The sequence below is a fragment of the Mesocricetus auratus genome, unplaced genomic scaffold, assembly GCF_017639785.1.
Source record: "Mesocricetus auratus isolate SY011 unplaced genomic scaffold, BCM_Maur_2.0 Super-Scaffold_100008, whole genome shotgun sequence".
Taxonomy (NCBI): Eukaryota; Metazoa; Chordata; class Mammalia; order Rodentia; family Cricetidae; genus Mesocricetus; species Mesocricetus auratus.
This window is the reverse complement of record NW_024429192.1, coordinates 73,088,084-73,107,143: the sequence shown is the minus strand read 5'-3', so window position 1 is coordinate 73,107,143 and position 19,060 is coordinate 73,088,084. Positions and strand designations below refer to the sequence as shown.

The 19,060-nt window shown below is 48.2% G+C and overlaps 1 protein-coding gene across 8 annotated transcripts in view; it reads left to right on the top strand.

The window, feature by feature from the left end:
* The window catches only part of Med15 (mediator complex subunit 15), a 59,868-nt gene that overhangs the window by 32,621 nt on the left and 8,187 nt on the right, over positions 1–19,060 (top strand). For 5 of the 8 annotated variants that reach the window (XM_005077543.4, XM_040751159.1, XM_013118709.3 and 2 more), the window contains 7 exons: positions 570–621; positions 2,242–2,271; positions 4,351–4,563; positions 6,686–6,921; positions 8,805–9,134; positions 10,588–10,716; positions 18,532–18,651. In XM_005077543.4, the coding sequence (XP_005077600.1) occupies positions 570–621; positions 2,242–2,271; positions 4,351–4,563; positions 6,686–6,921; positions 8,805–9,134; positions 10,588–10,716; positions 18,532–18,651 (1,110 nt within the window). The remainder of the gene's footprint in view (positions 1–569; positions 622–2,241; positions 2,272–4,350; positions 4,564–6,685; positions 6,922–8,804; positions 9,135–10,587; positions 10,717–18,531; positions 18,652–19,060) is intronic. The other 3 variants (XM_021231495.2, XM_005077545.4, XM_013118710.3) reach the window with 3 other exon arrangements.

The following is a 19,060-nucleotide window of genomic DNA, read 5'->3' as shown; positions in this document are numbered from 1 at the left end:
TGGGAGAGCACAGAGAGAAGGCCTGTGCAGGCAGTGGTCTTCAGCTGTCATATTTGAGAGGGGCTTTGCTCTTTCTCTCATCTGTTCAGCTAACAGAAGAGCATCCCCAGTCATTCTGGAAGTTCTAGAAGGCTTTGGAGAAGAAAGAAAGACCATATCTCACTTTTGGAACACTCATGCAAGACTTGTGTGTAAATACCTGTCTCACCAGCAGGGAAAGGCCACCACAGCATTGTCACGAAAAGCATAAGTACTGATGTATCAACAGTGTAAGCCTTGTGACCTTGGGCCAAACCCTTGGACACCACAAGTAGATACACATTGAGTGCCCTGTGATAAGAGGGGACTTAACTGAAGTGTTCTCTTCATCCCATCTGGGTGAGAACACTTGCCACACCCTTCTTAATTTGTGCCTCTGAGGGGGTAATGACTGACAGCCTCCTGTGAGAGAGGGATTCCAGAGGAAGCCGAGTGGGTGAGTGACTGTGGCCATCGAGGGCTGACATGGGGGAGTCACATGCCTTTGCCTCTCCATTTGAGATTAAAGTACTTCCTGTTTTTACTTTTAGGATGAGTACCTTTCCCTTGTGGCCAGACTCATTATCCATTTTCGAGATATTCGTAAGTAAGAGTTCATATTTTCGGGTAGTTGTTCTTTGAGGGGCCTGTTTTGTGGCTGTGTAGGAGGAACTGTCAGGCAGGCCTTAGCACCTGAGTTAGAACATTGCATGTTTCTGGACTCCCTACCCTCCTAGGCCTCAGCCTCAAAAATGTAGATTTTGACTTATAGAAATGTTGGTCTCAAAGTGATTTAAAGTGGGCTGCTGTTCTCACTCCTCCCTATGACTTTCATATTTGCAATTTACTTTGTAATTGGGTTATATTTCCTAAAAGCTGATTTTGTTAACCCTATGAGGCCAGAACTGTGTGTTTCTATGAGCCTGAAGCTTTAGAAGTCAGTTCCCCAAGTCCCTGCCCCCTCCGTCTGCTGTGCAAAGGACTCTAGCTTCAACCTGAGTGCTGGGATTAAAGGCGTGTGCCACCTTAGTCAGTGCGCCTCTTAGTCAGTTTCTACTGATCTGATAACACACGACCAAAGGCAATTTGAGGAGGAAAGCATTTGTTTTGTCTTACACTTCCAGGTAATAGTCCATCATCACCGAGGACATAAGGGCAGGAACCTGGAGGCAGGAACTAAAGCAGAAGCCATAGATAAGTCCTGCTTACTATCTAGCTCTCCTGATTTGCTCAGCCTGCTTTCTTATAGCACTCAGGATCACCAGCCCCAGGTGGCACTGCCCACAGTGAGCTGGACTCTCCTACATCAATCATCAGTCAAGGTTTGCCCACAGGCCAGTCTGATGGGGGCATTTTCTCAGTTAAGGCTCCTTTTAAAATGTCTGTGCTGGGTGGTAGCACACAACTTTAATCCCAGCAGACAAATCTCTGTGAACTCGAGGTCAGCCTGGACTACAGAATGAGTTCCAGGACAGCCAAGGCTGCACAAAGAAACCCTGTCTTGCCCCCCCCCCCAAATGCCTACAGCTTATGTCAAGTTTTCATAATACTAGCCAGCATGACCATTGAACCATTTCTCCAGCTCAGTTCCACACTAAGTTTTTACCAGAATGGCCAACAAGGTAGACTTCACTGATCTTACTTTGTTTGGGGCATTGGGAGAAGAGAGAGTCTGGAGATGCTCACAGGCTGCATGCTCCTTCCTAAGCAAAGGCTCTGGACCACCAATTGTTAGGACACTTCTTTCGTAGGGCTGGGTCCAGCAGACAAGTGTCCCAGCTGTGAGCAGTGTCAGGTAGACTTGGGCCCCTCACCTAGGACATGGAGATGATATCACTCTAGAGTGAGCTGGAAGTTCTCAGCACTGCTCTTCTAGCCTGGCATGGATTTCTATCAGTCCTGTTGGTGATTCAGCATCCAAGCCAAGACCATAAACTTGGGGGAGTTCACTGAGATGGGTACCTAAGTTTCTTTGCCCCCTCTGCTCTCAGACTCTTCTTTATGTGTAACAGTGCTGGGGGTAGGCATCTCCTCCCTAGTTAGAGTACCAGTAGTTCCTTGGGATTAAGGCTGTAGGTTCTGTTGACCTTGTTTCTATGTGTGGTCAGTTGAGATTTAGCAAATGATTCCTGGGCAGACACCTATAGAACTGACCTATCCAGAGAAATGTGTGTTTTATGTAAACCTGTTTACATTGGATTTTATGTTTGTGTTTCTCTATAGATAATAAGAAATCACAAGCTTCTGCCAGTGGTAAGTTTTCTTTTTGGAGTACAGTTTTTCCCAACCTCCAGTTTGGGGTGGCAGGAATGAGATAATGCATGCCTTGTAGTGGGGGTCAACCACTTATTGGACTGGAACATTTAAAAGTTTTCAGGTGGAATGGCAGCTGACCATTTTTGTGCTCCAGCCTCTTCTCCACCCTTTGCTTTCTTCTTCTTCTTCTTCTTTTTTTTTTTTTTTTCCGAGACAGGGTTTCTCTGTATTGTTTTGGAGGCTGTCCTGGAACTTGCTCTGTAGACCAAGCTGGCCTCGAACTCACAGAGATCTGCCTGGCTCTGCTTCCCGAGTGCTGGGATTAAAGGTGTGCGCCACCAATGCCTGGCCACCCTTTGCTTTCTTATAACTGAAGTCACCCCAATGCTTTTCCATCTTGTTTTATTTAGCAAAAAGATCATAAAAATTTACAAGGCTTTGATGCATTACCTAGAAGAAGCATTGTGGCATATTAGTATAATAACCCATAGTAATATGTCATAGATAATAGGTGTGGAGACTCACTTCTTCTGTTTCTTTCTCTTTTGGGTGTGGGGGCATGTTTTTGAGACAGGTTCTCTCTCTATGTAGCCCACTGACTGTCTTGGAAATATATGTACAGCAGGCTGGCCCAAATTCATAGAAATCTGCCTGCCCCTGCCTCCTGGAATGTCAGGACAAAAGATGTACACCACCACACACCCAACTGTATTCCCTTTTTTGTTGTTGTTTCGTCTTTTTTTTTTTTTTTTTCTTGAGACAGAGTGTTTAGCCCTGGCTGTCCTGGTCCTTTGTAGACCAGGCTGACCTCAAACTGAGATCTGCCAGCCTCTGCCTCCTGAGTGCTGGGATTAAAGGTGTGCTGCCCCTGCCTGGCATATTTACTATCTTAAATTACGAAAAGAGTTCAGAAATCTTTTTATTGTAATTCCAAGGTGTATCATATAAGGGGAAATGTGTCCATTGGGTTAAACTCTGGACTCTGCTTTTGAGATGTCATCATGGGGTTTGCAGATCCACTCTGGCCAGCTGACCTTCAGCCTGCTGTCAGAAAAGGATGTGAGGCTCTGTGGGAGGGTGCTTACCTAGCATGTGTAAGGCTCTCTGCAGAACCGCCACCCCACCCCACCCCGCCAAATAAAAAAAAGTGTACACTAGCATTGCAGACTGTGGCTGTGTGGCTATCACTAGGCCTGGAACTGTAGGCCTCTGTTTGAATAGCCCGCCTGCCTGCAGCCCAGGGCTGGTCAAGTACACACAGCCCAAAGAATGCCTGGCCTCTGTAGTGTTGCGGCATAGGCTCACCCATTGGGCACCGCCCACGTCTCTGGCCAGATGACCAGCCAGGCAGTGCCTGTCTCGAGGCAGTTGTCTGCTGTGAGGTGACACTGAGGTGACGATGACAGCTGGTTCCTTGTCCTTGGCTGTGGCATTGCTCTCTGACCTGCACTTGCTGTCCTGAGACTTAGTGGGTGGGCATGGCTTTGCCCCTCAGCACTGTGGAGTCCTCTCATATTCCTGTACTCGTTCTGATATGCTACTCCTGACCTCAGGTCTGTGCTGGAGTGGTGCTCTGTAGAGATTCGGCTGCCAAAACTGGGACATTGGTGTGTCAGCCTGCTTGTGCTCTCTCTAGGGAGTGCCTGCCAGTGCCCTCTTCCTCTACTCTAGCCACAGTGTTCCCTGTCTGCTAGAAAGAAGGACCTCCTACTTCAGTGTCTCTGGATGTCTATGATGGGCTTCCCCATAGGAGGCCTGGACAGGGGAAAAGGGTCCAGTCGTTAGTTGACCTGACATTGTGCACATCACATTGTAACCCAGCATTAGGACCCTGACACATGGAGTATGTTCCCTGTGACTCATGGAGTATGTTCCCTGGTCCTGAGGCTCATATTCCAGCAGTACTTGTCCCCTGGGAATTGGGGAGAATTTCAGGTCTCTGGTTACTACTTGTTTGGGAATTTAGATTGGTCAAATACATAGGAGGGAGGAGACCCATGCCTCAGGAGCCATTTACCTGTGTGATTGCCCAGTTTTGAGTTGCTTTCTTCAGACACTGCCCTTCTCTTCCCACAGACCCCATGAATGCACTGCAGAGCCTTACTGGTGGACCCACTCCAGGGACAGCTGGGATTGGCATGCCTCCTCGGGGCCCAGGACAGTCCCTAGGCGGGATGGGTGGCCTTGGTGCCATGGGACAGCCAATGCCCCTTTCTGGGCAGCCACCCCCTGGAACCTCTGGGATGGCCCCTCATGGCATGGCTGTGGTGTCTACAGCAACTCCACAGAGTAAGTACTGTCCTCCTTGGCAGGTACACTGTGTGCTGTTCTGTGTTTAAGGTGTTACTGAGAAAAGTGTCAAGTAGCATCATCTAGCTCTGTCTTGGATAGCAGGATGTACAGAGGACACCAAGCCTTCTCTGTCTTGGATAGCAGGGCACACAGAGAACACTAAGCCTCCTCTAGACTTAAAGGAGTGAGCACTGCTTACCTTCCCAGCCAGGGCTGTGAGGATGGGGAGAGAGGCTTAGGTATTTGGGGGTTCGTGCTTTATTTGGTTGATTGGTTGGTTTTGCTTTTTTGTTGGGGGGATTGTTTGTTTGTTTTGGTTTTTCAAGACAGAGTATCTCTGTGTAGTCTGGCTGTCCTTGAACTCTGTAGACCAGGCTGGCTTTGAACTCAGGATCCACTTGTCTCTGCCTCCCAAGTACTGGGATTAAAGGTGTGCGCCACCACTGCTTGGCAAGGCTTAGTGTATTAGTAAAAATCTGTTGAGATTTGTGGACACAAATAAGTGATATATTGTTTGCACCCTATGCCCCACAGTGTGCCTGGAGGTCCTGGATATCTGTTGCTCCTTTTATTCAAAGACAGTCAGCCTTGGCTGTTGATTGTAGTCGTCCTCCACTGGCTCCCCTCTCTTGAAGGGGGTGCTTTGTCCTTCTCACACCTTTCTGTTGGGCACGCCCTGATTCCTGCATGCAGTTGCCTAGCTGGGACTTAGGTTGTAGTCAGCTGCTAGTCGGCTGCTTTAGTAGATTTGTTCATTTGTTTGAGACAGAGTCTCCCTATATAGTCTTGGCTGGCCTTGAACTGCTGCCTCTGCCTCCTGAGTGCTGCCGAGATTATAAACTTGTGTCCTATTCCTGGCTACTACTTGCTATTTTACAGTAAGAGATTGCTTTAGAATGTTGGGTTTGGAATGCTTTTGAGATCTGTAATTTTTCTTGTAACCCACTCCTAAGAATTGGTTTTAAATAAATTATTTTCCAGATATTCAGTGGAGAGGCTGTGGTATCCTGTCCATACCCTCTCTCCAGTATGATGCTGGCCCACATCCTGTTTTCAGCTTCCAGGGGCTGGTCTGCTGGGCGCTCGAGCTGAATACTGGAGTGGCTCTCCATTTGTGCACCCTGCTGTGCTCTCTGCCTTCCGCAGGCACTCCTGTGTCATTTAGTGGCCCGGTTCAGGTCAGAGGTTGCAGAAATAGAAGCCGCTGATACCCTTAGTAGAAAAACCTCCCTGGAGTCCTCAGGGCCCTGGTTCAGTCCTTAGCACTGGGAGATGGGGACGGGGACAACTTGGGAAAGAACTTAAAGTGTTGGTAAGAAGAACCTCCTGCTGAACCTGGTGACCTGAGTGTAATCTAACCCAGAGCCCACATTTTGGAGAGATCTGTCTTCTTTCAGTTGTCTTCTGACCTTTACATGTGTGCCATGGTATGCATGTGGCCCCTGTTGAATCAGCGTAAAAAATTTAGAAAGTATATTTGTACTTTTTATTATATGTAATAAGTTGAAAATTACTCATAAAACATTAGAAATAAGCTATAAATTTCAAAGCACTAGGAAAAATGGAATAAGAAACAAGCAATAGACAGAAGTTTCACTTCCTATCAGTATTCACAGTAGCTCAGACATGGAAGTAATCCAAGTGTTTATCAGTTCATGACTGAATAGACAAAGTAAGTGTGGGAATACAATAGAATGTTATTTGGCAATACAAATAATGCCAGTGAGGCTGATAACCTCCACAATCTGAGTGACCTTTGTGAATGCTATCTAAGTAAAAGGAGAGAGCACATGTGGTTTCTAATGCCATTTGTATGACATGTAGATAGACAAATCCTTAGATAGTAGTATATTACTGCTTTCCAGAGGCTGGGTACCTTGTCCATCCTAAAGACTCACACTCCCTTTTCTCTTTGATGATTAGAGAGTAATTCATGATGCTAAATTCCATAAACAACACAAATGCCACTTCCTACTTGATCTGTCTGTCTCTAGTAAGTACAGTGTTTAGTTACCAGAGGCAGCTTTGTCAGTAGGTAATGGCTATTGCTGCCTTCCTTGTCACATTGCTCTGGGATACCTGCAGGGTGGCACAGCCTAAGTCTAGATGCCCTCTCCAGCTCAGCTGCAGCTCCAGCAAGTGGCATTGCAGCAGCAGCAGCAGCAACAGCAGCAGTTCCAGCAACAGCAGGCAGCACTGCAGCAGCAGCAACAGCAGCAGCAGCAGCAGCAGCAGCAGCAGTTCCAGGCACAACAGAACGCCATGCAGCAACAGTTCCAAGCAGTAGTGCAGCAGCAGCACCTTCAGCAGCAGCAGCAGCACCTGATCAAGTTACATCATCAAAGCCAGCAACAGGTACCAAGTTCCCTTGTTGTTATACTGGGCCTTAGTCCTGTAGTCTTTGAGCCTGGGAACAAATGTCAGCTAAGGTCTTCGGTGCCGGGCTAAGCTAGCCCTCTGTGGGCTTCCCCATAGGTAGAAAAAGTGGATTCTAGCTCAGGAGGAAGGCCTCTCAGATGGGCTGTTGATAGGGACCACGGATCTTCTCTGTGTGGCAGGGTCTATATGCAGTATGTATGAGCTAACAGAAGGAAGAAGGGAGGCAGACATCCCAAGACTTGGGATGCTTGAGTTGTGTTGTTGGCACATTTCATGGTTTCTTTTTTTTTTTTTTTTTTGGTTAGGTGTTTTTCTGTGTAGCTTTGGAGCCTGTCCTGGAACTCACTTTATAGACCAGGTTGGCCTTGAACTCACAGAAATATGCCTGCCTCTGCCTCTCGAGTGCTGGGATTAAAGGTGTTGCCACCACTGCCTGTCTTCCCTTTTTTTCTTTTAACTTTTCTTGACTCTTTGTGGATTTCGAATCATGCATTCAGATCCCACTCATCTCCCCATCGCTTCACATCCTCCACTGTCCTTGGAACCTACCTCCCAAGACAAAATTTAAAATAACAAGCAAAGACCAAACATAATAAACAAAAATAAAAAGAAGAATCACATCCTGGAAGCTGTAGTGTGGCCCGTTGAGTCACACAGTTTACCCTTTAGTTAATTCATCTTTACTTGCAAGTATTCATTGCCATGCGTCATTGGAGTCACTGGTCTGGCTCAAGGCCTCTGGCTTCTACAACACCACTGGTAACGGGCTCTCACGGGGCTCCTCTTGGATATCCTGTTGTTGTCCTATGTCCTGGAGATCCTGCTGGTTTGGATCTGTAGGTTTATTCCCTTCATATGCTCCAACAGCTCACAGATGAAGTGGATGTTGGGTGGGCCAACTCACAGTGTTGGTGCTGGGCCTGCGTGGTAGCTTGTTTGGTCAGCCTGCCAGTTTTCTGGCATCATCAAGTACACAGGTGAGCTCTGCAGCAAGGAGCAGGGCCAGTTCTTTCTCTCAAGTTCTCATATCTGGTTCACCCACACCCACACTACCAGGGCCAGCTCTACCGTTTGCCCAGGTGAGGTGCAGGGCTGGAGGGGTGGTGGTGTGGTGTGATGTGGTGTGGTGTGGTGTGGTGTGTGCACACGTGCATGCGTGTATTCTCCTGCTCTTCACACCCTCAAGGCTGGCATTTCTTTTAAGGACACTTACAATTCCTGTTTTATTTCTTAGTATTTAGGTATAGAATCAAAATTGTTTGTGTGCTGCAGGGCAGCATTATGTAACCCTAGAAGTGCTGGTGGTCATAAGTAGTTTGCAGTCAGAATCTAGACATGCTCATATCCATTTTCCTAGCAAGTGTTGACTGAAGGAGGAAGGCCGAAGGAGGCTTGCTCCATCTTCTGGCCTCCTCTGGCTTTGGAATCTCCTTTGCCAATGCTGACTGTTAATCTTTAGCCTTACATATATTCCTATGGCCATCCTTGTGAGGATCAGACTGCTGACCACTTCTGCAGACAAAGAGCCTGTCCCGAGAGGTACAAGCATCTGCAGTTGCCTGAACTTCAGGCCTACCTGCTATGGGACTTGAACCTATTTCACTTGAATCATCCTGGTTGTGAACCATCCTTTAGTGGTCAGGGCACAAGAACAAATTTAGTTTGTTCTTAGTGTCTATAAAACAACTACTGTTGGTCTAAAGGGCTCCGAGTCCTGAATTTGACATGCTGCCCTTCCCATTATGGGAGGCCATCCTGGCAGGTTTTCCTGAAGACTGTCCCCATTTCACTTACCCCAAGCTAAGGCTAGCACCCAGAGGCCAATGAGTGGTAACTGAGTATTATTGTTTTGTCCTCAGATACAACAGCAGCAACTGCAGAGGATGGCGCAATTGCAGCTGCAACAGCAGCAACAACAGCAACAGCAGCAAGCTTTACAGGCCCAGCCACCAATGCAGCAGCCACCAATGCAACAGCCCCCGCCTCCCCCTTCTCAGGCCCTGCCCCAGCAGCTGCAGCAGATGCATCATCCACAGCATCACCAGCCACCACCTCAGGCCCAGCAATCCCCAGTTGCTCAGAACCAAGCACCACAGCTCCCACCACAGTCACAAAGCCAGCCTTTGGTGTCACAAGCACAAGCCCTCCCTGGACCAATGCTGTATGCTGCCCAACAGCAGCTGAAATTTGTGAGTACCCAAGACCTATGGCGTAGCAGCTACACCTCTTATGGTGTGTGTCATAAGTTTCTTAGACTCAGTGGGTGTAGGTAGTGTGTCCTTTGTGCACTGGCTTCAGGCAGTCTTTCCTATTCGAGTCTTCTTATCCAGCTCCATAGCACATGTAGGTGAGGGAGTGTTTCTTACAGCTATTTCCACATACTTCAGACTGTCACATCTTCTAAACTGCATGGCTGATTTCAGTAGTGTCTGTGGCATGTCTGGTACACGTGGCTAGATTAAGAGGTAATCTCACCATGTGGGAGGATATGCTCATCAGCTGTTCTGTGGGTTTGTTTTTCTGTTGGTGCTAGGGGTTGAACCTGGGAGCAAACTAAACATGTGCTGTACCACAGGCTCCAGCTTCACCATTACCATACTACTGAGACAAGTGTTCATATAAAACTTAATAATTTCCTGCGTCATTGCACATCTTGATATGAAGTAAATCTCACAGCATTCACAGGAAATAGACTACTGCCACCAAGACTAGTTGACATGAAAGAGACAATTTGAGCATCCTTTCTGCCCCTGAGGGCTTTGTGGCCTTTTCTACCTGTGATTGACGAAGTGACATGGGGACAGGGATCCTCACCTTAGCTGAATGCCAGGGTAAAGAACAGCAGCAAACTTTGCTGGAAGGGTTGTGAGTTGCGGGTATGGTCACTCACCGATTACCTGGAGTCAGCCTTTTGGGACCAGAACTGTGTGTACTCCCTGACAGGGTGCCTACTAGAATTTGGGCCTGGTAGCTTGGAAATCTCAGGAGAAGCTTCCAATGTAGATCTGGCCAGGACCCGCCCTGTACCTATAGTGGCGTCTCCACGTTAGTCCCACAGTTATATGTGTTTCCTGTCTTCCGTCTCTCTAGCTAAGCCGTCTGCCAGCTGGCCAGCCTGCTTTCCTTCATGGAGTCTGGGCACTCAGCGTCACTCTTCCCGACTGAGCAGGCCAGGCTGTGTGCTCAGCTTTGGAAGTTGTTGCTTAGCTTGTGGCTGTGGTTGGTCTACATGGGAGGGCTGTCTTGTTTGTTGCCAGATTTGGGAATGTGGGACTTGGTTTTGCCAACTCATAGGCAGGCTGGTGTGGGATGTTTCTTTTGAAACCCTGTGTGATCAGGCACAGACAATAAGGTGACATCATAGTTCATGGTGTCGTTGCAGTCCTGTCCCTCATCCCAAAAGGAGGCTTCATCTTAAAAAAAAAAAGTGTTTTTTTGATGGGGGAACGGATTTCGTGTGAGCAACAGTTGGAGTGTCAGTTCTCTCCGACCACACAGGTCGTCAGGCTTGGTGGCAGGCATCTTTACCCACTCAACCATCTCACCAGCTCTGAAAAGTTCCATTCTTAAAGCTCCCACACAGGTAGTGGGTGCTCTGCTCTCTGTGCAGGTTCCAAGTTGCTTTTTCCTTCCTCCTTCAAGGTCCGTGCTCCGATGGTGGTCCAGCAGCCGCAGGTGCAACCCCAGGTGCAGCAGGTACAGCCCCAGGTGCAGCAGCAGGCGGCAGTGCAGACAGCACAGGCTGCCCAGATGGTAGCTCCCGGCGTCCAGGTGAGGGCCTTGGGAGCCCAGGGTTTCTTTAGTCACTAGCAGGTGCGTGCCTGCCTATGCACAAAGCTCTTTGATCAAAGTTCTTTTGGATTAGAGGCTAAGATGGTAAAGTGGCTGTGGCTGCTTGGTACTTTCCTGGTGTGTGTTGTTTCTGTTTTTCTTTGGTACCCTCACCTTCCTTTCTTTCTAGCACTTGAAGGGGATGCTTTAGAGGAAAGCTTCAAAGTTTCATCCTCTTTCAGCTTCTGCTGGAGCAGCTGAGCTCAGCTGCTGGGATGGAGGGCAGCTCTTCAGAGGGTGACGGGAATGGTAGTCGGTATGTGGCATGTGCCACAGCAGGGTCAGGGAGAGAGCGGCCTGGACTTGCTACCCTCAGAGGCTTGTGCTCTGTAAGGAAAGTGTTTTACAGCATTCCTGCCACTGACACCTGCTCTTTGCATGTCAGATGTCAGTGGGATGGCAGCATGCAGGAGGCTTGAGCTAGCTTTTCTTGGTGTCTGAGGACTTGGACTTCTGGGTCCTTGTGATTTGTCTCAAAGATCTGCTTTGTCTTTGTGCTGGCACAATTCTTGCCAGCAAGTAGGCATGCTGAAAGTCCTGACTTGGGCCTTAGCCAGGAGCTCTGGCAAGGCTCTTGCTGGGTCCTATCCACAGAAAGTACCATTGACTACACTGTGTCCCCTCCCAAGGCCAGTGCTGAAGCTCATGAGCCAGGTGAGCTCAGGGTCTAGATGCATGACCGTGAGTCAGGTGCTTAGGATGTGTCTGGAATCACTCTGCATTGTTGAGGAGTGCTTAATGACAGCTCTTCCTGATCCTCAGTGGTACATTCGCGAGGGTACCTGAGGAGAGGTGTCACTGCACCAAGTGACCAAGGTCCAGGGTTCTTGTGCCACCTACACAATCAGATTCATGTGACCTTGTGTGAAAGCAGCATGGTTTCCTGTGTGGGACGTGGGGAAGCTGAGCACCTGTGGGGTTACTGTCCATTTCCCATCACTACTCTGTGTCTCAGGCTGCTGGTGACTCCTTCCTTTTGATGAACTGTGCAGAGGAGGTATGGCTGAGAGTCAGCACAGTAATGACACAGTGACTGCCCTGCTGCTGGAAGCCATTTTTCTGGTTTCTTGATGACCTTCTCTCCATTGACCTGCGACTCAAAAGCTATGGACCTCTGCATTGCTGACTCAGCCCAGTAAGAAACAGAGGGCGTCCCCTTTCATCCATCTCTTAGCATTGGACAATAGCCATGAAAGGACAACAGATGCCACCGGTTGTGGGCCTGTTGTGACTGTTTGCTGGCTTCTTCCTGGAGGAAGTGTTTATCCTATTGCTAGCTTTGCTGGTGTCTTGTCGGCCATCAGAAGCAGGTGTGGTCATGTGTGCTTAGTGGTCCCCAGCAAGCCTCCGTGTGAGTGCACACACGGCTCCCTTCAGTCCCTTGCCCCTGCCTTGCTACTGCGGGAGTGTGGCCAGCTGTCAGAGTCACCTGGAACACACAGCTCTTGTCAGTGTCCCTGCTACCCCAGTGGGAGATGAGTGGCAGGTGCAGTTTAAGGTAGGCATAGGTCCTTCCTGTTCAGGTGGAACAATGAGAAATTGTCTTACCTGGTGGTTGACAGGGTGGTGGCTGTTCTGGTTTATTTCCTCATGGAATTGGTTTTTAGGACTGTGCTGTCAGTGCTTTGGTGCCGGCTTCAATGCCTTCTCTGGCCTGCGTTTCTAGTGCACTGTGCTCTTTAGTCCAAATGTGATGTCTTGAGTCAATCCTGCCACTGCTGATTTTCTTTCTTTTTGAGAACAATGTTATTATAACCTCTTTTTTAAAAAACTGTTATTATATGCATATGTCTAAATGTATGTGTAGAAATTATATTTCTAAGTCTAACCTATTCAGTCCATATAATGTATGCATTTTTGGGAGCTGATCATTTAGCACTCAGCATCCAGTTGATGTGCTTTTGCCTGGGGAGGCCACTGCTCATGCTCCCGGCTTTCTTCAATGGCCTCTACATAGGTGGAGGCCTCATAGCTTTTCTTGTCCACTTGGGCATGTCCACTGGTGTCATCTTGTCCAACTCACATTTTTTGGGCAGTCTTGTTGGTAAGACTTTATGGATGTAGTTTCTGATGTTAGTAGGAGACAAACTCACAGCAAACTCCCTGATCCTTTGGCTCTTACAATCTTTGTGCCCCTCTTCTGAAATGTTCTCTTACCCTTAGGTGAGGGAGAGTTTTGTAGATGTATCCACTGGGACTGGGCTTCATAATTCTGCGTATCGATTAGCTGTTGTTTTCTGTAATGATCTCTGTCTGTTGCAAAGAGAAGTTTTCTAAATGAGAGTTGAAAACTACTACACTAGTACTGAAGTAGTTGGCTAGGTTTCCAGTACCAGGCTTAATCTCCTTCTCGTTAAGTCGGTCTTATGTCCAATTACAAAGCTGTTGGTTACTGTCGTATGTGTGCCGTTACTGCACACCTCTCAGAGCTACCCTGCCACACTAGTCATTGATGTGGTTCATAGACATCATAGCTGGGTAGGGCCGTTGGTTGCCTTCCTCTTTCTGGTACCACGAAAGCTAGTCCACAAGGAGGTGGTATTTGGGTCATTTCCAGTTCCGAGGTCTGTGGGCTCTGTTTCTGAACTCCATGGTGTCTTCAGCAATAGACACTTGTTTTCCACCTATGGGGGAGGTAATCAAGGGCAACAGCAGTAGACTGTATGTTTGGGAATCTCTTGGACAGCCCTGGCCAACACTCAAAAGAGGCCTTCTCATGTCTACTATGGGGTTTTGTTAATGTGGTCTTTGGGACTAAAGGGAGCACTGCCAGCCCTGATAAGAAAAGTTCATTCATTAAAGTGTGTGTGTGTGTGTGTGTGTGTGTGTGTGTGTGTGTGTGTGTGTGTGTGTGTGTGTGTGAGAGAGAGAGAGAGGGGGGGAGGGAGGGAGGGAGGGAGGGAGAGAGAGAGATTTTATATTCGCATATCTATACATGGGATTAACTTGTAGGTTGTTTATTTATTTGGGTAAATGGTTCTCTGTGTCTTTTCAAACATCCTTACTGTTATTTCATATAACTCCCTATCTACTTCTGTATTTGCCTCCCTCCTCCCTTGTCTTCCCGCTCTCCTATGGGGCCGCTGTGTCTTGCTATTTACTCCCCTTTGCCCTTCTCCCGCCTTCTGCATTTACCTACCTCGCACAGTTCTCAGTGTGGGCTGGTGACTGGTCTCCTTGCATTTTTCTGAAGTATAGGGGAGAGGAGCATGGCTAGGTGGCTTGGGCATGATAGGTCCTTCTGAAGAGAAGGGCCCTGGAATCATGGCTTCTTTGAAATTCATGTTGCCTCGGTGTCAGGAAAAGGGCTGTAGTACTCTTATTTATGAACCTTAACAAAACAGAAAGGGTGATAACTGCAGGAAGTGGGGGGGGGATGGGAGAAGAAGGGGAAGGGGAGAGAGGGAGAGAGGGGAAGAGAAGCACCAGAGCAAGAAGCGGTGACTGCAGTTCTGGTGTTTCCACGTCACTGAACTTGTGTTGTCTATGCAGGGTTTTTATCTGGACTTGCCTCAGGAACACCTGGCTGACCTTGAGTGGCTCATCCTTTCTCCACCTGTGAGTGTAGGTCACAGGCGTGCACAGCACTCAGTGGACGCAGTGTTGTAGAGCCAGGGCTTTGTGCGTGCTAGGTGAGCACGCCATCGTCTGTATCCCAGCAGTTTCTATGTCCTGTTTCCACATGGTGTGGAAAGAGCTCCAGGTGATGGGGTGCAGAAGGAAGGGTCGTTTTGGCTCCCAGACGTGGAAGATTCCCCCTGCAGCTGCTTGACTATTGCTTTGGGGCCCTTGTTGGGACAATGCCTCATGACAGGGAGCATGTGGTAGATGGAAGCTGCCACTTAGGGCAACTGGGACGTGAAAGAGAGGAAGAGGGACCCACGCTGCAGTTTCTGTAGTCATATCCTTTAGTAGTTACTTTTCCTGTTGCTGTAGTGAACTACTCTGACAAAAGAAATTTGAGGAGTTTTTCTGGCTCACAGTTCACGGTCCAGTTCATTATGGTAGGAGTCAAGGTTGCAGAAGCTTGAGGCAAAGAGCAGCCAGGAGTGGTGGTGCACACTTTAACCCACCACTCTGGGAGAAGAGGCCTGCAGATCCCCAAGTTCAAGGCCAGCCTGGTCTACATAGCAAGTTCCAGACATATTCCAGCCACATAGAGAAACAAAACAAAAAGTAGAGAGCAGTGGATGCTTGTACTCAGGTTACCTTCTCTTGTTGCATAGTTCAGGCCCAGCCTCAGGAGTGGAGTCATGCACCTTGGTTAGGGTAGTTAAGGTGATCCATCAAAGGGATGCTGGGAACTTGTCTCCTGCGTGATTCAAAAGACAAGTTGACAGTTAACACTATCACTTCTACACTGACCTAAAGTAAAGGTCTTATCCCTTCCAGTAGTACTAACCTGAGAAATGAGCTTTAACAACATTTGTTTAGGGGCTGGAGAGATGATGGCACAGTGGTTAAGAGCACCGACTGCTTTTCCAGGTCCAATTCCCAGAACCCACGTGGCAGCTCACAACTGTTCCAGTTCCAGGGGCCCCTATACTCTAACAATTATTTACATGCAGGCAAAACACTAATGCTCATATTATAAAAATAAAGTTTTAAAAAGTATCTTCATGTGGTAGCTATTTAACTCCAGCACTCAGGAGGCAGAGGCACGTATGTCTCGGAGTTCAAGACTGGCCTGGTCCACAGAGTGAGTTCCAGGACAGCCAGGCTACACAGAGAAACCCTGTCTCAAAAAAACAAAAAGAAACTTGTGGACATGGTGAGCAAGTTCTCCGCCACTGAGCCTCAGACCACAACTAAGTTTCTAAGGCTTGTGATTGGAGATCAGAGAGCGCCCTCTGCGGGCAGAGATTGCTGGGCAGCCTTATTGAAGTGAAGCTATCCTTACTGCTGTTGTCAAGTATTGCCTTGTTTTTGGATCTTGAAGTGATTTTACAGTGTGTGGTTGGGTTCAAGACAGTTTTTGTAGCTTCTCAGGAGTGGGCACAGGTGGCTTTGAGGGCTTTCGCACAGCATGGCCAGCTATCTGATTAACTAGGAGCTCAAAGACAGGGTTTCCTACCTGGTGCCCATGTACTCTGCCTGGACGAAGAAACCACATGTCTCAGGTTTGTGTGTGAACTACCACATGCCACAAAATAGGCCAGTAGCCAACCCTGTGAAGTTGTCGGCATTCATTCCTGAAGTATGCTCTCGGTAGCAAGGGTATCCTGGTAGAGCCTATACCAGTGCCATGGTGATTTGTGTGGTGATGGTAGTAGAGCTCTTTGCCTGGAGTGAATGTTCTAGAAGGATCAGTAGCCCTGCGCTGTTTTTTTACCCGGCTCTTATCTGATGGTGTTCATGTTGCCGATAGAGATGAAATCACCTTCAGTAGAATTTACTGGGCTCCAGCAGTAAAACCAGAGTAGAGTATGTCTTTATTTTCCTAATGCATTCACTTTCTGTTCTGGTAACACACAACTGAGCAATAACTTAGGTGACAGAATTGCCAGCCAAGACAGACATCTGTCATATGTCCACACACAGTACAGCGGACTTAGAATTGATCTTTGACTGAACCTTGACCCAAAGGGTCCCTGTGTCCCTCAGCCTTCCTGTACAGTGGCTACAGCTGGGAACTAGGCTGGCTGCTCTGGTCTCTCCTTTGCAGTATATTGAGAAGTAGAGAAAGGTTGTACTTGGTAGCTGGTCATCTGATCCTATAAACATTTACGGTGCTTTCCCCTGGGATTTTGCCTGGAAGAAAATGAGCTTTCCTGGTCAGAAGTTCTTCATAAAGAAAACTGTCAGGACCTGGAGAGAATGTACAGAACGTAAGAGCACTGGCTGTTGATAAGGACCCAGGTTTGGTTCCCAGCACCCATGTGGTAGCTTACAGCATGTGTACCTAACTCTCTCTTCTGCCCTCCAAAAATATTGCACGTTCATAGTGCACAGAAATACATGCAGGCAGAGCACTCAGACATGGGAAATTAAAGAAATCCTAAAAATAAACTAAACTGATCTGGAGAGACAGCTTGGAGGTTAAGAACCCAGAGACTATGGGTTCAGTTCCAGCACCCACATGGTGGCTTCCAAACATCTGTAGCTCCAGTTTCAGGGAATCCAGTGCCCTTTTCTGACCTCTGTAGGTACTAGGCATGCACATGGTACAATATAGTCATAGGCAAACTCATAAATGTAAGATAAATCTTTAGTAAATAAATAGGAAAAACAGCCAGAGGGTCCATAGTGTTTCCTTCTCTGTGGCTTTTCTTGTTTCTGGAGACAAGTGGTACCTCTCACCTCACATGGTTTTCTTCTGGATGCTCTGTCATTTGGAAGGAGTATTGCAGCCACCAGTTGTGAATGAACCTTCCTGAGTGACCACCGATTCTATCAAGAACCCTGAAATAAATTACCTTTATCTCCTCCTCATCAGGTGTCCTGTACTACCATCACCACACAAATCACCATACCTGTCACCCTGGCACTGGTATAGGCTCTACCAGGGTAGGCAGAGGGCCCTTGAACATCTAGCCCTCTTTGTGACTGCCAGTAACCCGTTGAGGGATGGGCTGTTTGACAGCCACCATCAGGACAACAGGTTTGTTTACTGCAGGAGTGGTGAGGGTTGTGCCTTTCTTGGCTCTTGGGATGCTCTCTTTGGAATCTTCTGTGGTGCTTGCTGCATGCACCTCCTGTGTGTGAGCATGCATCCTTTGTGTGATGCCATGGGGCCCTCAGAGGCCTGTCCTGGAGCCCTGTCTCTAGCTGCCTTTGCTGCGCAGATTGAGTAATTTCCAATACCATCCTGCTCTGGTAGCTCAACTCATAGCTTCCCGGGACTCAATGGTTTGCTTTTTTGAAGTGGGGTCTTACCACATTGCCCCTGTTAATCTCTTAACTCCTGGATCGAAGTGATCATCTCACGTCATTGGGTTTGTTTTGTTTGGTGGGTAGGTCCTGCTTTCTGTACCAGGTTGTGTTATTTTGTTCTAGTTTGTGACATGCTGAGTGCATGTAGGCCTTGCTTTCTAGGAGTTAGGTTGGGTTCCATCCCTACCTCAGAGCACAGAGTAAGGACAGCCAGCCCGAAAGCCATGACAGTGATAGCCTGACCTTGGCTGGCTGTATGAACCAAGAAACAGAAGTTGACCCAGGGAAAGGTCTCTGTTGGCCTTGAAGCTCCTGACTCTGGGGCTGTTTTTATGTCCCTGTGGAGAGCCCTTCATCATTTGTGAGGAAGCCCCTTAGGAGAACCCCAGACTCTCCTGCCACCCACCCCCCATCCTCCACACTTCCAGAATCAGTGTCCCCAGGAGGCTAGATAGATCCGTTTGCCTTGGCCTCCAGGTGCACTTCTAAGAGGATGGTGTGATGAGCAGGCTGCTGCTTCAGAGACATTTCCAAGTTTGTCCCAAGAACTAGGTCTTCCTAAATTGCCACCTGAACAGTCTGGCTTTGACACTGTCCAGGCCTTAGGGCATGTTCTCTCTACAGCTCAGAGGTGTGTTCAGGACAAGCACTGTGAATTCTGGCTACACTCTTGGTACCTCTTGACTTCCGGTGCTCAGGCTGTACCCCGAGCCTAAGGATATGTGCTTGAACATGTCCTCGAGCATCCCTGCACATCTGTGTCATTTGAAGGGGCCTCACCTCTGAGGCCACTCCACTCCACGAGGCTGCACACACCCTCACCTGCCATGCACTGCAGTTCTTGTTGCAATTACCTTGTCTGTTGTCCCTCTATCCTCAAAGATGATTGCTGAAGCCTTGGCCCAAGGCGGGATGCACGTAAGAGCCCGGTTCCCGCCCACCTCCACCATGTCTGCTGGCCCGTCAAGCTCCGTCTGTGTGGGCGGACAGCCCACAGCACAGGTATTTACAGATCGGCCCAAACTCGGGTTCCTCTGAGCATCTCCGTGAAACAGGCCTCCTTTCACTGTCAGTGACTTCCTTCCTGGTGGCTTTCAAAGCAAGAAAGCAAGGGCTGCATTTTGTTTGAGGCCACGCCCTACTGGTCGGTCTTTCTCTCTTTCCTTCTTTTGAGATAGGGTAGCCTTTGTAGCTACCTACTAGGTGCCTCTGTGTAACATTGGCTGTCCTGGAACTCAAGAGATCTGCCTGCCTCTGCCTGCCTCTGCCTGCCTCTGCTTCTGCCTTCCGAGTTCTGGGACTAAAGGCATATCACCATGCTTAACTCTTGCTGATGTCTCTTCAGGGGCTTTTTCTTTACTGTAAAATTGTCATACTGCTTCTGTTTTCATGGTAAAATAAAACAGAAGAC